The sequence below is a fragment of the Oncorhynchus masou genome, chromosome 29, assembly GCF_036934945.1.
Source record: "Oncorhynchus masou masou isolate Uvic2021 chromosome 29, UVic_Omas_1.1, whole genome shotgun sequence".
Classification (NCBI taxonomy): domain Eukaryota; kingdom Metazoa; phylum Chordata; class Actinopteri; order Salmoniformes; family Salmonidae; genus Oncorhynchus; species Oncorhynchus masou.
Window position 1 is genome coordinate 81,627,863 of NC_088240.1, and position 18,602 is coordinate 81,646,464.

The following is an 18,602-nucleotide window of genomic DNA, read 5'->3' on the forward strand; positions in this document are numbered from 1 at the left end:
AGCTATAACAGGACTATAACATGCTTTAACAGGACTATAACAGGACTATGACATGTTATAACTAGCTATAACGGGACTATAACATGTTATAACAGGACTATAACATGTTATAACAGGACTATAACATGCTTTAACAGGACTATAACAGGACTATAACTAGCTATAACAGGACTAACAGAACTATAACATGATTTAACAGGACTATAACATGTTATAACGTGATTTAACAGGACTATAACATGTTATAACGTGATTTAACAGGACTATAACATGTTATAACTAGCTATAACAGGACTATAACAGAACTATAACATGTTATAACATGCTTTAACATGTTATAACTAGCTATAACAGGACTATAACAGAACTATAACATGTTATAACATGCTTTAACAGGACTATAACATGCTTTAATAGGACTATAACAGGACTATAACATGTTATAACAGGACTATAACATGTTATAACAGGACTATAACATGTTATAACAGGACTATAACATGTTATAACATGCTTTCTCAGGACTATAACATGTTATAACTAGCTATAACAGGACTATAACTAGCTATAACAGGACTATAACACTATAACAGAACTATAACATGCTATAACAGGACTATAACATGCTATAACAGGACTATAACATGCTTTGACAGGACTATAACATGCTTTAACAGGACTATAACATGCTTTGACAGGACTATAACATGCTTTAAAAGGACTGTAACATGCTTTAACAGGACTGTAACTGGACTATAACATGCTTTGACAGGACTATAACATGCTGTAACAGTACTATAACATGCTGTAACAGGACTATAACATGCTTTAACAGGACTATAACATGCTTTGACAGGACTATAACATGCTATGACAGGACTATAACATGCTATGACAGGACTATAACATGCTTTGACAGTACTATAACAGGACAGTAACAGTACTATAACATGCTGTAACAGTACTATAACATGCTGTAACAGGACTATAACATGCTGTAACAGGACTATAACATGCTGTAACAGGACTATAACATGGGTGTAACAGCACTATAACCTGCTGTAACAGCACTATAACCTGCTGTAACAGCACTATAACATGCTATAACAGTACTATAACATGCTATAACAGGACTATAACATGCTGCAACAGGACTATAACATGCTATGACAGGACTATAACATGCTTTGACAGTACTATAACAGGACAGTAACAGTACTATAACATGCTGTAGCAGGACTATAACATGCTGCAACAGGACTATAACATGCTGCAACAGGACTATACCATGCTATAACAGGACTATAACATGCTGCAACAGGACTATACCATGCTATAACAGGACTATATCATGCTGTAGCAGGACTATAACATGCGGTAACAGGACTATAACATGCTATAACAGGACTATATCATGCTGTAGCAGGACTATAACATGCTGCAACAGGACTATAACATGCTGTAACAGGACTATACCATGCTATAACAGGACTATATCATGCTGTAGCAGGACTATAACATGCGGTAACAGGACTATAACATGCTGTAACAGGACTAACGGGACTATAACGTGCTGTAACAGGACTATAACATGCGGTAACAGGACTTTAACAGGACTATAACATGCTGTAACAGTACTATACCATGCTGTAACAGTACTATACCATGCTGTAACAGGACTATAGCATGCGGTAACAGGACTATAACAGTACTATAACATGCTATAAAGGGACGATAACATGCTATAACAGGAATATAACGGGACTTATAACATGCTGTAACAGTACTATAACATGCTATAACAGGACTATACCAGGAATATAACATGGCTGTGGCTGTGTGTGTGTACAGCTGCAGAACTCTCGTATGGTGATCCAGGAGAGGGACCGTGTCATCAGAGATCTGGAGGAGAAGGTGGCTTTCCTGGAGGCAGAGGTCAGTACCAACTAACCATACCTGGGATTTGTAGTCTTTTGTTCACCAGCTACTGTAGCTCTGAACTGTATTATTTTATGCCTGCAACACAAAGTATGGTTTGACTTCCTCCAACCTCTGACGCTACAGTTGAAGTCAGAAGTTTACATAAACTGATTTTAAATCTATTTGACTAAAGTGTTTCACAATTCATGACATTTAATCCTAGTAAGAATTCCCTGTCTTAGGTCAGTTAGTATCACCACCTTATTTTAAGAATGTGAAATGTCAGAATAATAGTTGTAGAGATTTTTTTCAGCTTTTATTTCTTTCATCACATTCCTTCGTCGTTCAGAAGTTTGCATACACTCAATTAGTATTTGGTAGCATTGCCTTTAAATTGTTTAACTTAAGTCAAATGTTTCGGATAGCCTTCCACAAGCTTCCTACAGGAATTTGCGTGAATTTTGTCCCATTTGTCCTGACAGGGCTGGTGTAACTCAGTCGAGTTTGTAGGCCTCCTTGCTCACACATGCTTTTTCAGTTCTGTCCACACATTTTCTAGTTCAGGGCATTGTGATGGCCACTCCACTGCCTTGACTTTGTTGTCCTTAAGCCATTTTGCCACAACTTTGGAAGTATGCTTGGGGTCATTGTCCATTTGGAAGACCCATTTGCGACCAAGCTATAACTTCCTGACTGATGTCTTGAGATGTTGCTTCAATATATCCACATAATTTTCCTGCCTCATTGATGCCATCTATTTTGTGAAGTGCACCAGTCAATCCTGCAGCAAAACACCCCCACAACATGCTGCTGCCACCCTCGTGTCTGGCTTTTTTATGGTGGTTTTCAAGCAGTGGCTTCTGCCTTGCTGAGCGGCCTTTCAGGTTGTCGATATAGGACTCGTTTTACTGTGGATATATATACTTTTGTACCGGTTTCCTCCAGCATCTTCACAAGGTCCTTTGCTGTTGTTCTAGGATTGATTTGCACTTTTCACAACAAAGTACATTCATCTCTAGGAGACAGAAAGCGTCTCCTTCCTGAGCGGTATGATGGCTGCGTGGTCCCATGGTGTTTATACTTGCATACTATTGTTTGTACAGATGAACGTGGTACCTTCAGGCATTTGGAAATTGCTCCCAAGGATGAACCAGACTTGTGGAGGTCTACCATTTTTTTTCTGAGGTCTTGGCTGATTTCTTTTGATTTTCCCATGGTCAAGCAATGAGGCATTAAGTTTGAAGGTAGGCCTTGAAATACATCCACAGGTACACCTCCAATTGACTCAAATTATGTTAATTAGCCTATCAGAAGCTTCTAAAGCCATGACATAATTTTCTGGAATTTTCCAAGCTGTTTAAAGGCACAGTCAACTTAGTGTATGTAAACTTCTGACCCACTGGAATTGAGACACAGTGAAATAATCTGTCTGTAAATAATTGTTGGAAACATTACCTGTGTCATGCACAAAGTAGACTGTGCATGACTTGCCAAAACTATAGTTTGTTAACAAGAAATTTGTGGAGTGGTTGAAAAACGAGTTTTAAAGTGTATGTAAACTTTCAACTGTGTGTGTGTGTGTGTGTGTGTGTGTGTGTGTGTGTGTGTGTGTGTGTGTGTGTGTGTTTAGAACCGGGAGATGCATGATCAGATGGACTACTTCCTGGGAGGTGAAAGGTCAAACTTGCACCTCTCATCAGACCGCCACGCCCAGATTGTCTATAGGTAATTTACATCCAGTAACACAGGCAGACACACACCCATCATAGACCTGTCATCAACGTCCAGTAACACAGGCAGACACACACCCATCATAGACCTGTCATCAACGTCCAGTAACTCAGGCAGACACACACCCATCATAGACCTGTCATCAACTCACCACACGCCTGACCTGTCATCAACTCACCACACGCCTGACCTGTCATCAACTCACCACACGCCTGACCTGTCATCAACTCACCACACGCCTGACCTTTCACCAACTCACCACACGCCTGACCTGTCATCAACTCACCACATGCCTGACCTGTCATCAACTCACCACACGCCTGACCTGTCATCAACTCACCACACGCCTGACCTGTCATCAACTCACCACACGCCTGACCTGTCATCAACTCACCACACACCTGACCTGTCATCAACTCACCACACACCTGACCTTTCACCAAATCACCACACGCCTGACCTTTCACCAACTCACCACACGTCTGACGTGTCATCAACTCACCACACGTCTGACCTTTCACCAACTCACCACACGCCTGACCTTTCACCAAATCACCACACGCCTGACCTTTCATCAACTCACCACACGCCTGACCTTTCACCAAATCACCACACACCTGACCTTTCACCAACTCACCACACACCTGACCTGTCATCAACTCACCACACGCCTGACCTTTCACCAAATCACCACACGCCTCACCTTTCACCAAATCACCACACGCCTGACCTTTCACCAACTCACCACACACCTGACCTTTCACCAAATCACCACATGCTTGACCTTTCACCAAATCACCACACGCCTGACCTTTCACCAACTCACCACACGTCTGACCTGTCATCAACTCACCACACGTCTGACCTGTCATCAACTCACCACACGCCAGACCTTTCACCAACTCACCACACGTCTGACCTGGGGCGGCAGGGCGGCAGGGTAGCCTAGTGGTTAGAGTGTTGGACTAGTAACTGAAAGGTTGCAAGTTCAAATCCCCGAGCTGACAAGGTTCAAATCTGTTGTTCTGCCCCTGAACAGGCAGTTAACCCACTGTTCCCAGGCCGTCATTGAAAATAAGAATTTGTTCTTAACTGACTTGCCTAGTTAAATAAAGGTAAAATAAAAACAAAATAAACGCCTGACCTGTCATCAACTCACCACACGCCTGACCTGTCATCAACTCACCACACGCCTGACCTGTCATCAACTCACCACACGCCTGACCTGTCATCAACTCACCACACGCCTGACCTTTCACCAACTCACCACACACCTGGCCCCTCATTCCCCTGACTGACCAGAAACATCACCTGACCTCACACAGCCCTCCACACACACCTGATCTGTCACCAACTCACCACACACCTGACCTTTCACCAACTCACCACACACCTGACCCCTCATTCCCCTGACTGACCAGAAACATCACCTGACCTCACACAGCCCTTCACACACACCTGACCTGTCACCAACTCACCACACACCTGACCTTTCACCAACTCACCACATGCCTGACCTTTCACCAACTCACCACACGCCTGACCTGTCATCAACTCACCACACGCCTGACCTGTCATCAACTCACCACACGCCTGACCTTTCACCAACTCACCACACACCTGGCCCCTCATTCCCCTGACTGACCAGAAACATCACCTGACCTCACACAGCCCTCGACACACACCTGATCTGTCACCAACTCACCACACACCTGACCTTTCACCAACTCACCACACACCTGACCCCTCATTCCCCTGACTGACCAGAAACATCACCTGACCTCACACAGCCCTCCACACACACCTGACCTGTCACCAACTCACCACACACCTGCCCCCTCATTCCCCTGACTGACCAGAAACATCACCTGACCTCACACAGCCCTCCACACACACCTGACCTGTCACCAACTCACCACACACCTTCCCCTCATTCCCCTGACTGACCAGAAACATCACCTGACCTCACACAGCCCTCCACACACACCTGACCTGTCACCAACTCACCACACACCTGACCTTTCACCAACTCACCACACACCTTCCCCCTCATTCCCCTGACTGACCAGAAACATCACCTGACCTCACACAGCCCTTCACACACACTTCTAGCCCCTGCACATCCCCATAGTGTCCCTCAGCTGTTCACTAGTAATGTGTTCCCCAGAGTAAAACCTTGGCATCAATCTCATTTCTCTCTCTCTTTCTCCTTCTCTCCTCCACAGTAAGCCTTTGAAGCCCAGCAACTCGTCCAACAAGCCTCTTCCCTTCATCAAAATCATTGAGACCAAGTCCTGAACTGGGAAAGCGAGGGAGAAGGGCTAACCTAACGACACCAAACCTGCTAAGCTAAACAACAACGGACTGAAATAGACCACCACCACATTACTACCACACCAACATCACAGTGCACGTATGAAGTTTAAACTGAGGTGACCACAACATCACATCAACCACCAGCTACGACCATCACCCACCCATGGCCACACTCCTTCGATAGGACACTATGCAGTGTGTGTGTGTGTCAGAGGAGGCTGGTGGGAGAAACTATAGGAGGAGTGACTCATTGTAATGTCTGGAATGGTATATATGGAGCAGTCAACTGTTCCCATATGTTTTCTGTGTTTCATACCGTTACATGTATTCCTCCTATAGCTCCTCCCACCAGCCTCCGTGTGTGTATGTGTATGTATGTATGTGTGTGTGTGTGTGTGTGTGTGTGTGTGTGGACGTTGTGTATGGACGGTGATGTAGATATACTTATAGGGTTGATTCTCAATAGAAGTCTATTTATTCATAGCAGACAGATTATTCTTTCTAGCCCAGTGTCATAATCTATTGTCATCTGTTGAAGTCTGTCTGAAGGACTTTACTACTGACAGAGAGGACCAGAGACGGTGTGATAGCAGTGCCCTGTGGTTAGTAAGGGTCTGATAACAGACCGAGTCTTTGGCCTCAGAGAGGAGGCAACCATGCCAGGCTGGGCCATAACAGAGAAATAAAATGGCCGATGAGTGAGAGGGGGATCGAAGAGAGAGATGGGGGGTAAGAAATCTGTGTTAAACTAATCAGAACACAACCAGTTTGTCTTTTTTTTACCATGGCACCAAGGCAGGATAGAGTGAGTGTTGCTACACTATACAGGTATTGGAGAAGCAGAAAGACATTAAGGATAGAGGATATAGTTTTCCATCAAACCCTTCTGTAAACCATTAACCTACTTCCTGTGTCTGTGGCCTAGAGTCCACTGTTAGAATCCTCTTTATTTGACACCTGAAAGGGAGGAAGACAATCTTTGACTTTTTGTAAATATACTTATATGGTCACGTAATGGCCACAGTGATGTGTCATGGTTTATACAAAGTTATGAAGGCCATGTTTGTTATTTTGTTCGTTGAGAAAGTGGGTCTAGTATGTGTGGATTCGAAGTCCCCTCACCAATACTGATGTCACTTTAAAGTCTAAAGGAAATGAAGATGATTCATTCTGACAAGTACTTACTAACCTTGCTAGAAGTTGACATTATCCACATTTCTGCATGATTTCAGTTACCTGACGTTTCATCCACCATCACCAGCTTTGTACATAACTATATTTATTTGTTTATGTGGTGTTCTTTGATGTCCCTGTAGTCTCACTCTGGGATTTGTTTGTTAGTTTTATCCTTCAGACATGAATGTTTGGCCTGACACTTAGTGTGTGACAATCATCTTTGTATTTATGTGAAAATACAACTTTCATTTTAGGGAAAACATTTTCAGTAGACATTTTAGTGTGTTAACAACATATATACTTTGTGTTTTAGTTATTTTAATAAATATATGAAAAATATGTTTTTTTAATGTTTTTTAGGGGGTACTAGTTAGTCAAATATTCACATTTCTATATTACATCTAAATGCATTATTATAGATTACTTTTATATTATGTATTTTATGCATAGTGCTGTACTGTAGTTTATGCATAGTGTACTACAGTAGTTTATGTATAGTGCAGCAGTACTGTAGTTTATGCATAGTGAATGTCTGCCCCCTGGTGGTCAGTCCCATGATAGACCAACAAGTGCTGGGAGAAAAGGCAGATGTTCATGTTCCCCTTTTACAGTTGAAGGCTATTAAAGAAATGTGCAACTTATAATGTTCTTGGGGGAGAAATGTAGCCTACAACACTAGAATTGAGTTGTATCTCAAATGTCCATGAAAACAATAAGACATCACCATCAGTCAATAATCTCTCTGGTCCAGTGGTACCACTTTAATGGAATGGCAGCTGCAGTATGTATTACAATGCACAGAGGATAGATCAGGGGAGTCCATTAAAACATAAAGCAGCCTGTTCAGCACTATTATCAGGCCATAGTAATGGCTGGGATGGAATACATGGAATGGTATTAAACAAATCAAACACCTGATTTTTCGTGTTAGTTACCGTTCAGTTCTATCCATTATTGAGGCGTCCTCTCCTCACCAGCCTCCTCTGGTCCCAATCATACACACAACACATAACTCATTAGATTCAAACACACTTCTGAAGCTGTTCACATTTGATTGGAGGAGCATTGCTACAATCATCCATACATTTCTAGCCTGGTCCCACATCTGTAGAAACTTTAGATAACCACTGACGATTCATATGAGCCTGGGTACCATACCAGTCTGTTTCTGCTGTAAGAGAGAGTGGGGATTGGTTAAAGCAGAAACTGACTGGAACCCAGGCTTTATAGCCAACTCACACCTCATTATGAATATATCGGACTAGAACCCAGGCTATATAGCCAACTCACACCTCATTATGAATAGATCAATCTGGAACCCAGGCTTTATAGCCAACTCACACCTCATTATGAATATATCAGACTGGAACCCAGGCTTTATAGCCAACTCACCCCTCATTATGAATATATCAGACTGGAACCCAGGCTTTATAGCCAACTCACACCTCATTATGAATATATCAGACTGGAACCCAGGATTTATAGCCAACTCACACCTCATTATGAATATATCAGACTGGAACCCAGGCTTTATAGCCAACTCACACCTCATTAACAATATATCAGACTAGAACCCAGGCTTTATAGCCAACTCACACCTCATTAAGAATATATCAGACTAGAACCCAGGCTATATAGCCAACTCACCCCTCATTATGAATATATCAGACTGGAACCCAGGCTTTATAGCCAACTCACCCCTCAATATGAATATATCAGACTGGAACCCAGGCTTTATAGCCAACTCACCCCTCATTATGAATATATCAGACTGGAACCCAGGCTTTATAGCCAACTCACACCTCATTATGAATATATCGGACTGGAACCCAGGCTTTATAGCCAACTCACACCTCATTATGAATATATCGGACTGGAGCCCCGGCTTTATAGCCAACTCACCCCTCATTATGAATATATCGGACTAGAACCCAGGCTATATAGCCAACTCACCCCTCATTATGAATATATCAGACTGGAACCCAGGCTTTATAGCCAACTCACACCTCATTAAGAATATATCAGACTGGAACCCAGGCTTTATAGCCAACTCACACCTCATTATGAATATATCAGACTGGAACCCAGGCTTTATAGCCAACTCACACCTCATTATGAATATATCAGACTGGAACCCAGGCTTTATAACCAACTCACCCCTCATTAAAAATATATCGGACTAGAACCCAGGCTATATAGCCAACTCACCCCTCATTATGAATATATCAGACTGGAACCCAGGCTTTATAACCAACTCACCCCTCATTAAAAATATATCGGACTAGAACCCAGGCTATATAGCCAACTCACACCTCATTAAGAATATATCGGACTAGAACCCAGGCTATATAGCCAACTCACACCTCATTACGAATATATCAGACTGGAACCCAGGCGTTATAGCAAACTCACACCGCATTAAGAATATATCGGACTAGAACCCAGGCTATATAGCCAACTCATTAAGAATATATTGCGGTTTTAGTATTCAAGCATGCATACAAACTAATTGAATTATTTAATTGTATTAAAATCATCCATTCAAGAAAAAGGGCACTTAACATGAATGCTTTATTCTAAATAATTATCTTTAAAAATGGAATACAAAAAAAGATTTCAGCAACAAACAAAAAACATTGTACAATCTAAAAAGTATAATCATTTTTATGCAGCAAATAGACAACCATCAGATGTGGTAACATGTTCATTTCCTTGTAACACTAGTCCTAAACCAGAGCAATATATATGGAAATACATGGCTCTGCCCTAAACAAGTGCTGGCAACAGGACAATAATACTGGAAATGTCTAGCAGTAATACTGGAATAATCCATAGTTCTTCTGTACTAGTCCTGCAGAGTTACAGGCTGTACTGTTCCAGCTCAACAGTGACAAACCGGATTCTACTAATCAGTTTGATTGGTGTGTTAGTGCTAGGCGGGAACAAAAGCCTGCACAGCCTGTACTGTAGCTCTCCAGGGCCATTGTGAGGAACGCTGGTCTGCTATAATGTTAGTCCATCAATAGCGTAGTTAGCACTGAACACATTATAAACAAGTCTTACTCTGACACTGTGCATTAATGCAGCGTTTACCAAACTCAGTCCTGGGGACCCCAAGAGATGTACGTCTCAGGTTCTGCTCTAGGACGACACAGCTCATTCAAATAATCAAAGCTTGATGATTAGTTGATTATTTGAGTCAGTTGTGTAGTGCTAAGGCAAAACCCCAAACGTGCACCACTTCGGGTCCCCAGGACCAAGTTTGGGAAACACTGCATTAATGCATTCTGCATGTAGCTTGTCTGGTCTCTTTTGTATAGCCCTACATGATGATCTACCTGCAAAGTCTGTGCAAAAGTTCACAACAATGTTTAAGGTCAAATAAGCTTAAATCTAGTGCACTATTTATTATGTGAGATGCATGATAGATAGTAGGCAGTGTTTTTCCTCAGGACTAGTAAGGCAGCGTAATGTTACTGTCTTTCCTATACTGCTGTGCTCCAGTCTTCCCAACTGTACCAAGTACCAACCCTACCAAGTCTCTTCTCTCTCTGCTGGCACTAACAAGTCTCTCACTAAACTAACTCACCAACCTCTTATTTTACCAGTATCTGTCACCTCCAGGAGCTCTACTTATCACTACCTTCATTTCCGTTTTATTTAACTAGGCAAGTCAGTTAAGAACAAATTCTTATTTACAATGACGGCCTAGGAACAGTGGGTTAACCACCTTGTTCAGGGGCAGAACAACAGATTTTTTTTTTCACTAGGCTCTAGGCTCTACTTTGGAAATAGAGAAGGGAAGTGAGTCCAGTAGTCGCAACAAAACAGATTTAAAGTGGTAGCAGAGGAGTTGTTGTAGTTTTCAGGTTGTTTTCCAGGGAGTTGCAGTTGTCAGAGGCAGCAAGTTGTCGTTTATCAAGATATGCTGTAGGGAATTGTAGTTTCTCGTGTTATGCCATAGGAGATTGTAGTTCTCAGAATGTGCTTTCCAAAGTGTTGTACTTGTCTTTAAAGTTCTTGAGTTCCAGGAAGTGTTTTGGTCGTTTGGTGCGTTGCCCAGCTGACGGCAGGTATGTGACCTGGGAGGGGGGAGAGGGGAGGGTGGGCTCTGGGGTACTGGTCAGGTCTTTAGCTGCTAACTGGTGATGCTGGTCCAGACTGGTGGAGCTGGAGTGGCTCTTCACACTGGGGAGAGAAGAAGAACTACTGGAGTCAAACTTGAAAAACTTTCAGTAAAACACATGAGTAGTGCTTAGATAAATAGCAGTGTGTCTATACTCACACAGAGGCCAGTTCGTTCAGGGCTTCCTTGTATTTGACAAACTCTGCTTCTCCAAACACCTTCAGACACAGAGAGACAGACAGGAGTCCAGGAGTCACACACTATAGACTAGAGGACAACAGATTCATCGGAATGGCCGATTAATTGGGGCCGATTTCAAGTTTTCATAACAATCGATTATGGCCGATTACATTGCCCTCCACAAGGAGACTGCGTGGCAGGCTGACTACGTGTTACACGAGTGCAGCAAGGAGCCAAAGTAAGGTGCTAGCTAGCATTAAACGTATCTTATAAAAAACAATCAATCTTAACATAATCACTAGTTAACTACACATGGTTGATGATATTATTAGTTTATCTAGCTTGTCATGCGTTGCATATAATCGATGCGGTGCCTGTTAATTTCTCACTGAATCACAGTCTATTTCACCAAACGGGTGATTTAACAAGCACATTCGCGAAAAAAGCACTGTCGTTGCACCAATGTGTACCTAACCATTAACATCAACGCCTTTCTTAAAATCAATACACAAGTATATATTTTTAAACCTGCATATTTAGTTAATATTGCCTGTTAAAAAAATCATGTTAACTAGAGAAATTGTGTCACTTCTCTTGCGTTCTGTGCAACAGAGTCAGGGTATATGCAGCAGTTTGGACCGCCTGGCTCGTTGCGAACTGTGTGAAGACCATTTCTTCCTAACAAAGACAGCCAACTTCGCCAAACGGGGGATGATTTAACAAAAAGGCATTTGTGGAAAAAGCACATACGTTGCACGAATGTACCTCACCATTAACATCAATGCCTTTCTTAAAATCAATACACAGAAGTATATTGTTTTAAACCTGCATATTTAGTTAAAAGAAATTCATGTTCGCAGGCAATATTAAACGAGGGAAATTGTGTCACCTCTTGCGTTCATTGCATGCAGAGTCAGGGTACATGCAACAGTTTGGGCCGCCTGGCTCGTTGCAAACTAATTTGCCAGAATTTTACGTAATTATGGCATAACATTGAAGGCTGTGCAATGTAACAGCAATATTTAGACTTATGGATGCCACCTGTTAGATAAAATACGGAACGGTTCCGTATTTCACTGAAAGAATAAACGTTTTATTTTCGAAATTATAGTTTCCGGATTTGACCATATTAATGACCTACGGCTCGTATTTCTTTGTGTTATTAAGGTTATAATTAAGTTTATGATTTGATATAGCAGTCTGACTGACCGGTGGTAGGCAGCAGCAGGCTTGTAAGCATTCATTCAAACAGCACTTTCCTGCATTTGCCAGCAGCTCTTCAAGCATTGCACTGTTTATGACTTCAAGCCTATCAACTCCCGAGATTAGGCTGGTGTAACCGATGTGAAATGGCTAGCTAGTTAGCGGGGTGCACGCTAATAGCGTTTCAAACGTCACTCGCTCTGAGACTTTGAGTAGTTGTTCCCCTTGCTCTGCATGGGTAACGCTGCTTCGAGGGTGGCTGTTGTCGATGTGTTCCTGGTTCGAGCCCAGGTAGGAGCGAGGAGAGGGACGGAAGCTATACTGTTACACTGGCAATACTAAAGTGCCTATAAGAACATACAATAGTCAAAGGTATATGAAATACAAATGGTATAGAGGGTAATAGTCCTATAATTCCTATAATAACCTCAACCTAAAACTTCTTACCTGGGAATATTGAAGACTCATGTTAAAAGGAACCATCAGCTTTCTCATGGTCTGAGCAAGGAACTTAAACGTTAGCTTTTTTACATGGCACATATTGCACTTTTAATGTCTTCTCCAACACTTTGTTTTTGGATTATTTACACCAAATTGAAAATGTTTCATTATTTGAGGCTAAATTGATTTTATTGATGTATTATAATAAGTTAAAATAAAAGTGTTCATTCAGTATTTAAAAATTGGCCGATTAATCGGTATTGGCTTTTTTTTGGTCCTCCAATAATTGGTATCGGCGTTGAAAAATCATAATCGGTCGACCTCTACTATAGACCACTCAGTAAGTGGCAGACACAGGCATGTTTCTCTCCCCCAGATAAAATAGAGACACACTGACCCCGGTGCCGTGGCGAGCGTTGTGGTAGCCCTCCAGCAGTGTGTCTATGAGGGAACTACGGCTGCTGCAGAACAGGGAATGGGAAGTCCTCAGATCTAGAAGCCAGGCGCGGAATCTCCTCCCTGTCACAGCTGTGGGAGTCCCTCCCAACTCACTGAACGGAATATCTGACAGGAGATGAGAAGATGTTTTATGATCAAATTGGAGTTATGGATCTAGAGGTCGAAGGCCACTGATTCATAAGGTAGTACAGTAGGTGAAGAGGATGTGCAGCATTATAAACTGGGTGGTTCGAGCCCTGCATGCTGATTGGCTGAAAGCCGTGGTATACCAGAGGTATGACAAAACATGTATTTTTACTGTTCTAATTACATTGTAACCAGTTTATAATAGCAACAGGGAACCTCGGGGGTTTGTGGTATATGGCCAATATACCACGGCTAAGTGTTGTATCTCCGCGTTGCGTCGTGCACAAGAACAGCACTGAGTATGCCATAGTTACTACATAATGCCCCAGCAGGGGGTGCTGTTGGACTGGGATGATGACAGTGAGATGTACAGGCCAGGGTGAAACAGCAGGAGAGGACTTACCAGAGTCTCTTATGGCATCTAGTGCCCTCATTCTGTACAGGTAGTCATAGCAACCTGAAAAACACACACAGATCATCTTTTTTAGTTCACAGTGGGCTACTGAAGCTGTAGAATGGGCAGAAAATGTATCTACATGATGTATGTGTATGTGTGCTCTCACCGCCACTCTGTAGTCTGTCGTCCTGTTCTGACAGCAGGAGCGGCTCAAAACGGATCTCCTGAACCTTGGACAGACCAGAGTCTATCTCCTGTCTCAGCTCCTAAAGGACACAGGAAGTAGAGAAAATTAACACATGTATAGAAAAATCATGTTAAAAATAAGTCTGAGTGTGTGTGTGTGTGTGTGTGTGTCTTACCTTTGGAGCGTTGTGGCCCAAGGGTACATGTGGTCCTCTACGAGACTTCATGGCGAAGCGCATTATCTGCCTCTTCACAAAGATGAACAGCAGCACAAACACCTGGAGACACAGACCTTTGTACATTAGAGACATCGACCTATCCAGAGGAGTATGTCCTAGAAGAGAGATCAACCTATCCAGGGGAGTATGTCCTAGAAGAGACATCAACCTATCCAGAGGAGTATGTCCTAGAAGAGACATCAACCTATCCAGAGGAGTATGTCCTAGAAGAGACATCAACCTATCCAGAGGAGTATGTCCTAGAAGAGACATCAACCTATCCAGGGGAGTATGTCCTAGAAGAGACATCAACCTGTCCAGAGGAGTATGTCCTAGAAGAGACATCAACCTATCCAGAGGAGTATGTCCTAGAAGAGACATCAACCTATCCAGAGGAGTATGTCCTAGAAGAGACATCAACCTATCCAGAGGAGTATGTCCTAGAAGAGACATCAACCTATCCAGAGGAGTATGTCCTAGAAGAGACATCAACCTATCCAGAGGAGTATGTCCTAGAAGAGAGATCAACCTATCCAGAGGAGTATGTCCTAGAAGAGACATCAACCTATCCAGAGGAGTATGTCCTAGAAGAGACATCAACCTATCCAGAGGAGTATGCCCTAGAAGAGACATCAACCTATCCAGAGGAGTATGCCCTAGAAGAGACATCAACCTATCCAGGGAGTATGACCTAGAAGAGACATCAACCTATCCAGAGGAGTATGACCTAGAAGAGACATCAACCTATCCAGAGGAGTATGTCCTAGAAGAGAGATCAACCTATCCAGAGGAGTATGCCCTAGAAGAGACATCAACCTATCCAGAGGAGTATGCCCTAGAAGAGACATCAACCTATCCAGAGGAGTATGCCCTAGAAGAGACATCAACCTATCCAGAGGAGTATGCCCTAGAAGAGACATCAACCTATCCAGGGGAGTATGACCTAGAAGAGACATCAACCTATCCAGAGGAGTATGACCTAGAAGAGACATCAACCTATCCAGAGGAGTATGTCCTAGAAGAGAGATCAACCTATCCAGAGGAGTATGTCCTAGAAGAGAGATCAACCTATCCAGAGGAGTATGCCCTAGAAGAGACATCAACCTATCCAGAGGAGTATGCCCTAGAAGAGACATCAACCTATCCAGGGGAGTATGACCTAGAAGAGACATCAACCTATCCAGAGGGGTATGACCTAGAAGAGACATCAACCTATCCAGAGGAGTATGTCCTAGAAGAGACATCAACCTATCCAGGGGAGTATGACCTAGAAGAGACATCAACCTATCCAGAGGAGTATGACCTAGAAGAGACATCAACCTATCCAGAGGAGTATGTCCTAGAAGAGACATCAACCTATCCAGAGGAGTATGTCCTAGAAGAGAGATCAACCTATCCAGAGGAGTATGCCCTAGAAGAGACATCAACCTATCCAGAGGAGTATGTCCTAGAAGAGACATCAACCTATCCAGAGGAGTATGCCCTAGAAGAGACATCAACCTATCCAGAGGAGTATGACCTAGAAGAGACATCAACCTATCCAGAGGAGTATGTCCTAGAAGAGACATCAACCTATCCAGAGGAGTATGTCCTAGAAGAGACATCAACCTATCCAGAGGAGTATGTCCTAGAAGAGACATCAACCTATCCAGAGGAGTATGTCCTAGAAGAGACATCAACCTATCCAGAGGAGTATGTCCTAGAAGAGACATCAACCTATCCAGAGGAGTATGTCCTAGAAGAGACATCAACCTATCCAGGGGAGTATGACCTAGAAGAGACATTACTAAACTAACTCACCAACCTCTTATTTTACCACAAACGCCAGTATCTGTCACCTCCAGGAGTTCTACTTATCACTACCTTCATTTCCGTTTTATTTAACCTTTATTTAACTAGGCAAGTCAGTTAAGAACAACTTCTTATTTACAATGATGGCCAAGGATCAGTGGGTTAACTGCCTTGTTCAGGTGCAGAACGACAGATTTTTACCTTGTCAACTTGGGGATTCGATCTAGCAACCTTTCGGTTACTGGCCCAATGCTCTAACCACGGACAATGAACACAATTGCATTATATTGAATGCACAGCGATACCGTGACAAGATCCTGAGGCCCACTGTTGTGTCATTCATCCACCACCATGACCTCATGTTTCAGCATGATAATGCACAGCACCATGTCACAAGGATCTGTACACAAATCCTGGAGGCTAAACATGTCCCAGTTCTTCGATGGCCTGCATACTCACCAGACATGTCATCATGTTTGGATGCTCTGGATCGATGTGTACGATAACGTGTTCCAGTTCCCGTCAATATCCTGCAACTTCGTTCAGCCATTCAATTGAAGTGGGACAACATTCCAAAGGCCAAAATCTACAGTGTCACTCTGCATGAGGCAAATGGTGGTCACATCAGATACTGACTGGTTTTCTGATCCACGCCACTACATTTTTTAAAAGGTATTTGTGACCAACAGATGTATATCTGTATTCCAAGTCATGTGAAATCCATAGATTAGGGCCTATTGAATATATTTAAATTGACTGATTTCCATATATGAACTGTAACTCAGTCAAATCTTTGAAATTGTTTGTTTGTTGATATTTTTGTTCAGCATACACTGACACAGCTAGCATGTACTGTAACAGGGTGGAGGGGCCTCCATAAAGTCAACTACAGTAATCATATGATTTGTAACTGTCATCTTATTGGTCCCTTTGAATTATTGTTTTATGATTAGTTGCAGGTGATTGTTATGTGGAGAATGCACTTCCACTTGGAGGTATTCATTAGTCGTTAGGTTCAAAACGTTTTGCAACGGAAACTAAAATCTCACGTAAACCCTGTCCACAATTGATACATTCTTAGTTCACCCAAATTACATGTGTCAATACCCTGTAAGCAGTCTATGGTATGACCGAAATCAATGCTTTCCCTGGCACTGTTTGCAAATGCATTTGTGACACAAATCCCATTTAGCATGTTCAAATCATCTATAAGTGACTTTGATGAGCTTCAGAACCATTTTGAGATACTTTCGGATGATTTGGACGTGATACGCAAAAAAATGCTAACATCGGTCCCATTGAATGGGGTATGTGCCACAAATGCTAAAAGATTAGCATTTGGAAACAAAACCAAAGCAAGGGAAAATAAAATCAAGGCGTGGATTGCTGTCATACCTTACAGGGCAAGGAAACCAACGTGTCATTTTGTAATTTGGGTGAATTATCCCTTTAATAAAAGCTAGCTATATTTTACTGTGTTGTGTGCTTTCCGTACAAGTGCCCAGTTCGTCTTCATTGCCTGTCATATAACCTGTTTTTTGTTACACCTTGATTGACACTTCTGCTGTGTTGCCTGTCTCTATACTGTAGCTAACAAGCTAATTCCATTACACAGGAGTCCTGAGAAACGCAACAGCTAGCTAGTTGTCAAGCATTCTTTATATTAAGGAAAAACACGAGAATACATTCATTAAAGACTTACCAGACTTCCGTAGGCCATAACAAGCACTACGTTGACGTTGGAGAGAGGAGAATCGGACCTCATGTTGGAAGTCTTCGTCAAATGCTAAACTAACGTAGAATCAACAGAACTCACTCATAGTACCTTTCAGAATGTACACGACTGACTGTAACATTAATTCATTATCAAATGTCGGTTAATCCATTGGAAAATCTGTAACAACGAAGCGTTGACACTTCCCTGTTGTTGATATCGTTTGTTGACATCCGGGATTGTCACGTGTACATGGGTTGAAACAGAAACTCTCCTCATCCATTACCAATGTGTAGCACCCATCTGATTTCTCTCACTCAACAGTGTTTCCCCTATTGATTATTGCTTGGCTGGGTGGGAAATCTCTCAAAGCAAAACCCCCGGGCCTCTGACACAAAAACATTCCATTTACAGCTAATGCTTTTGGGAAGTGGTCAACAGAGATGGTGCCTAGCCTAAACAATGGCCAATACAAATATTGAACTGTCAAGCAAGCAAACCATTTATCTTAATTGGCATCTCCTGAAACTGAACTCTTTCTGCGTAAACATATTTTTAGCTTTTTTGTTTTTCTGTGATATATATACACTGTTCAAAAAAATAAAAGGAACACTAAAA

The 18,602-nt window shown here is 42.4% G+C and overlaps 2 protein-coding genes across 6 annotated transcripts in view; one reads left to right on the forward strand and one right to left on the reverse strand.

Annotated features, from left to right (window-relative positions):
* The window catches only part of LOC135520736 (tuftelin-like), a 25,646-nt gene extending 17,859 nt beyond the window's left edge, over nt 1-7,787 (forward strand). The window contains exons 10-12 of one of the 2 annotated variants that reach the window (XR_010452433.1): nt 1,852-1,935; nt 3,024-3,164; nt 3,551-3,639. Coding sequence is in view for 1 of the 2 variants with exons in the window: in XM_064946501.1 (XP_064802573.1) it covers nt 1,852-1,935; nt 3,551-3,645; nt 5,877-5,949 (252 nt within the window). In the remaining variant the exon portion in view is untranslated. Of the gene's footprint in view, nt 1-1,851; nt 1,936-3,023; nt 3,165-3,550; nt 3,646-5,876 lie in introns of those variants that run through there. The other variant, XM_064946501.1, reaches the window with a different exon arrangement.
* A 1,908-nt stretch (nt 7,788-9,695) lies between these two features.
* On the reverse strand, nt 9,696-18,217 carry LOC135520737 (protein C1orf43 homolog). Of its 4 annotated transcripts, XM_064946505.1 has the most exons (8): nt 17,973-18,052; nt 16,730-16,869; nt 14,438-14,539; nt 14,242-14,341; nt 14,082-14,135; nt 13,491-13,657; nt 11,429-11,487; nt 9,696-11,352 (listed from the first exon to the last, which is right to left on the reverse strand). In XM_064946505.1, exons 2-8 carry the CDS (start codon nt 16,742-16,744, stop codon nt 11,121-11,123), a joined length of 729 nt encoding a protein of 242 aa, XP_064802577.1. In that variant the 5' UTR covers nt 16,745-16,869; nt 17,973-18,052; the 3' UTR covers nt 9,696-11,120. The 4 variants fall into 4 exon arrangements, with proteins under 4 accessions (XP_064802577.1, XP_064802576.1, XP_064802575.1 ...); XM_064946504.1 differs by lacking the exon at nt 16,730-16,869 and having other exon boundaries at nt 9,696-11,331; nt 17,973-18,217; XM_064946503.1 differs by lacking the exon at nt 16,730-16,869 and having other exon boundaries at nt 9,696-11,349; nt 17,973-18,217.
* Between the last annotated feature and the right edge of the window lie 385 nt (nt 18,218-18,602).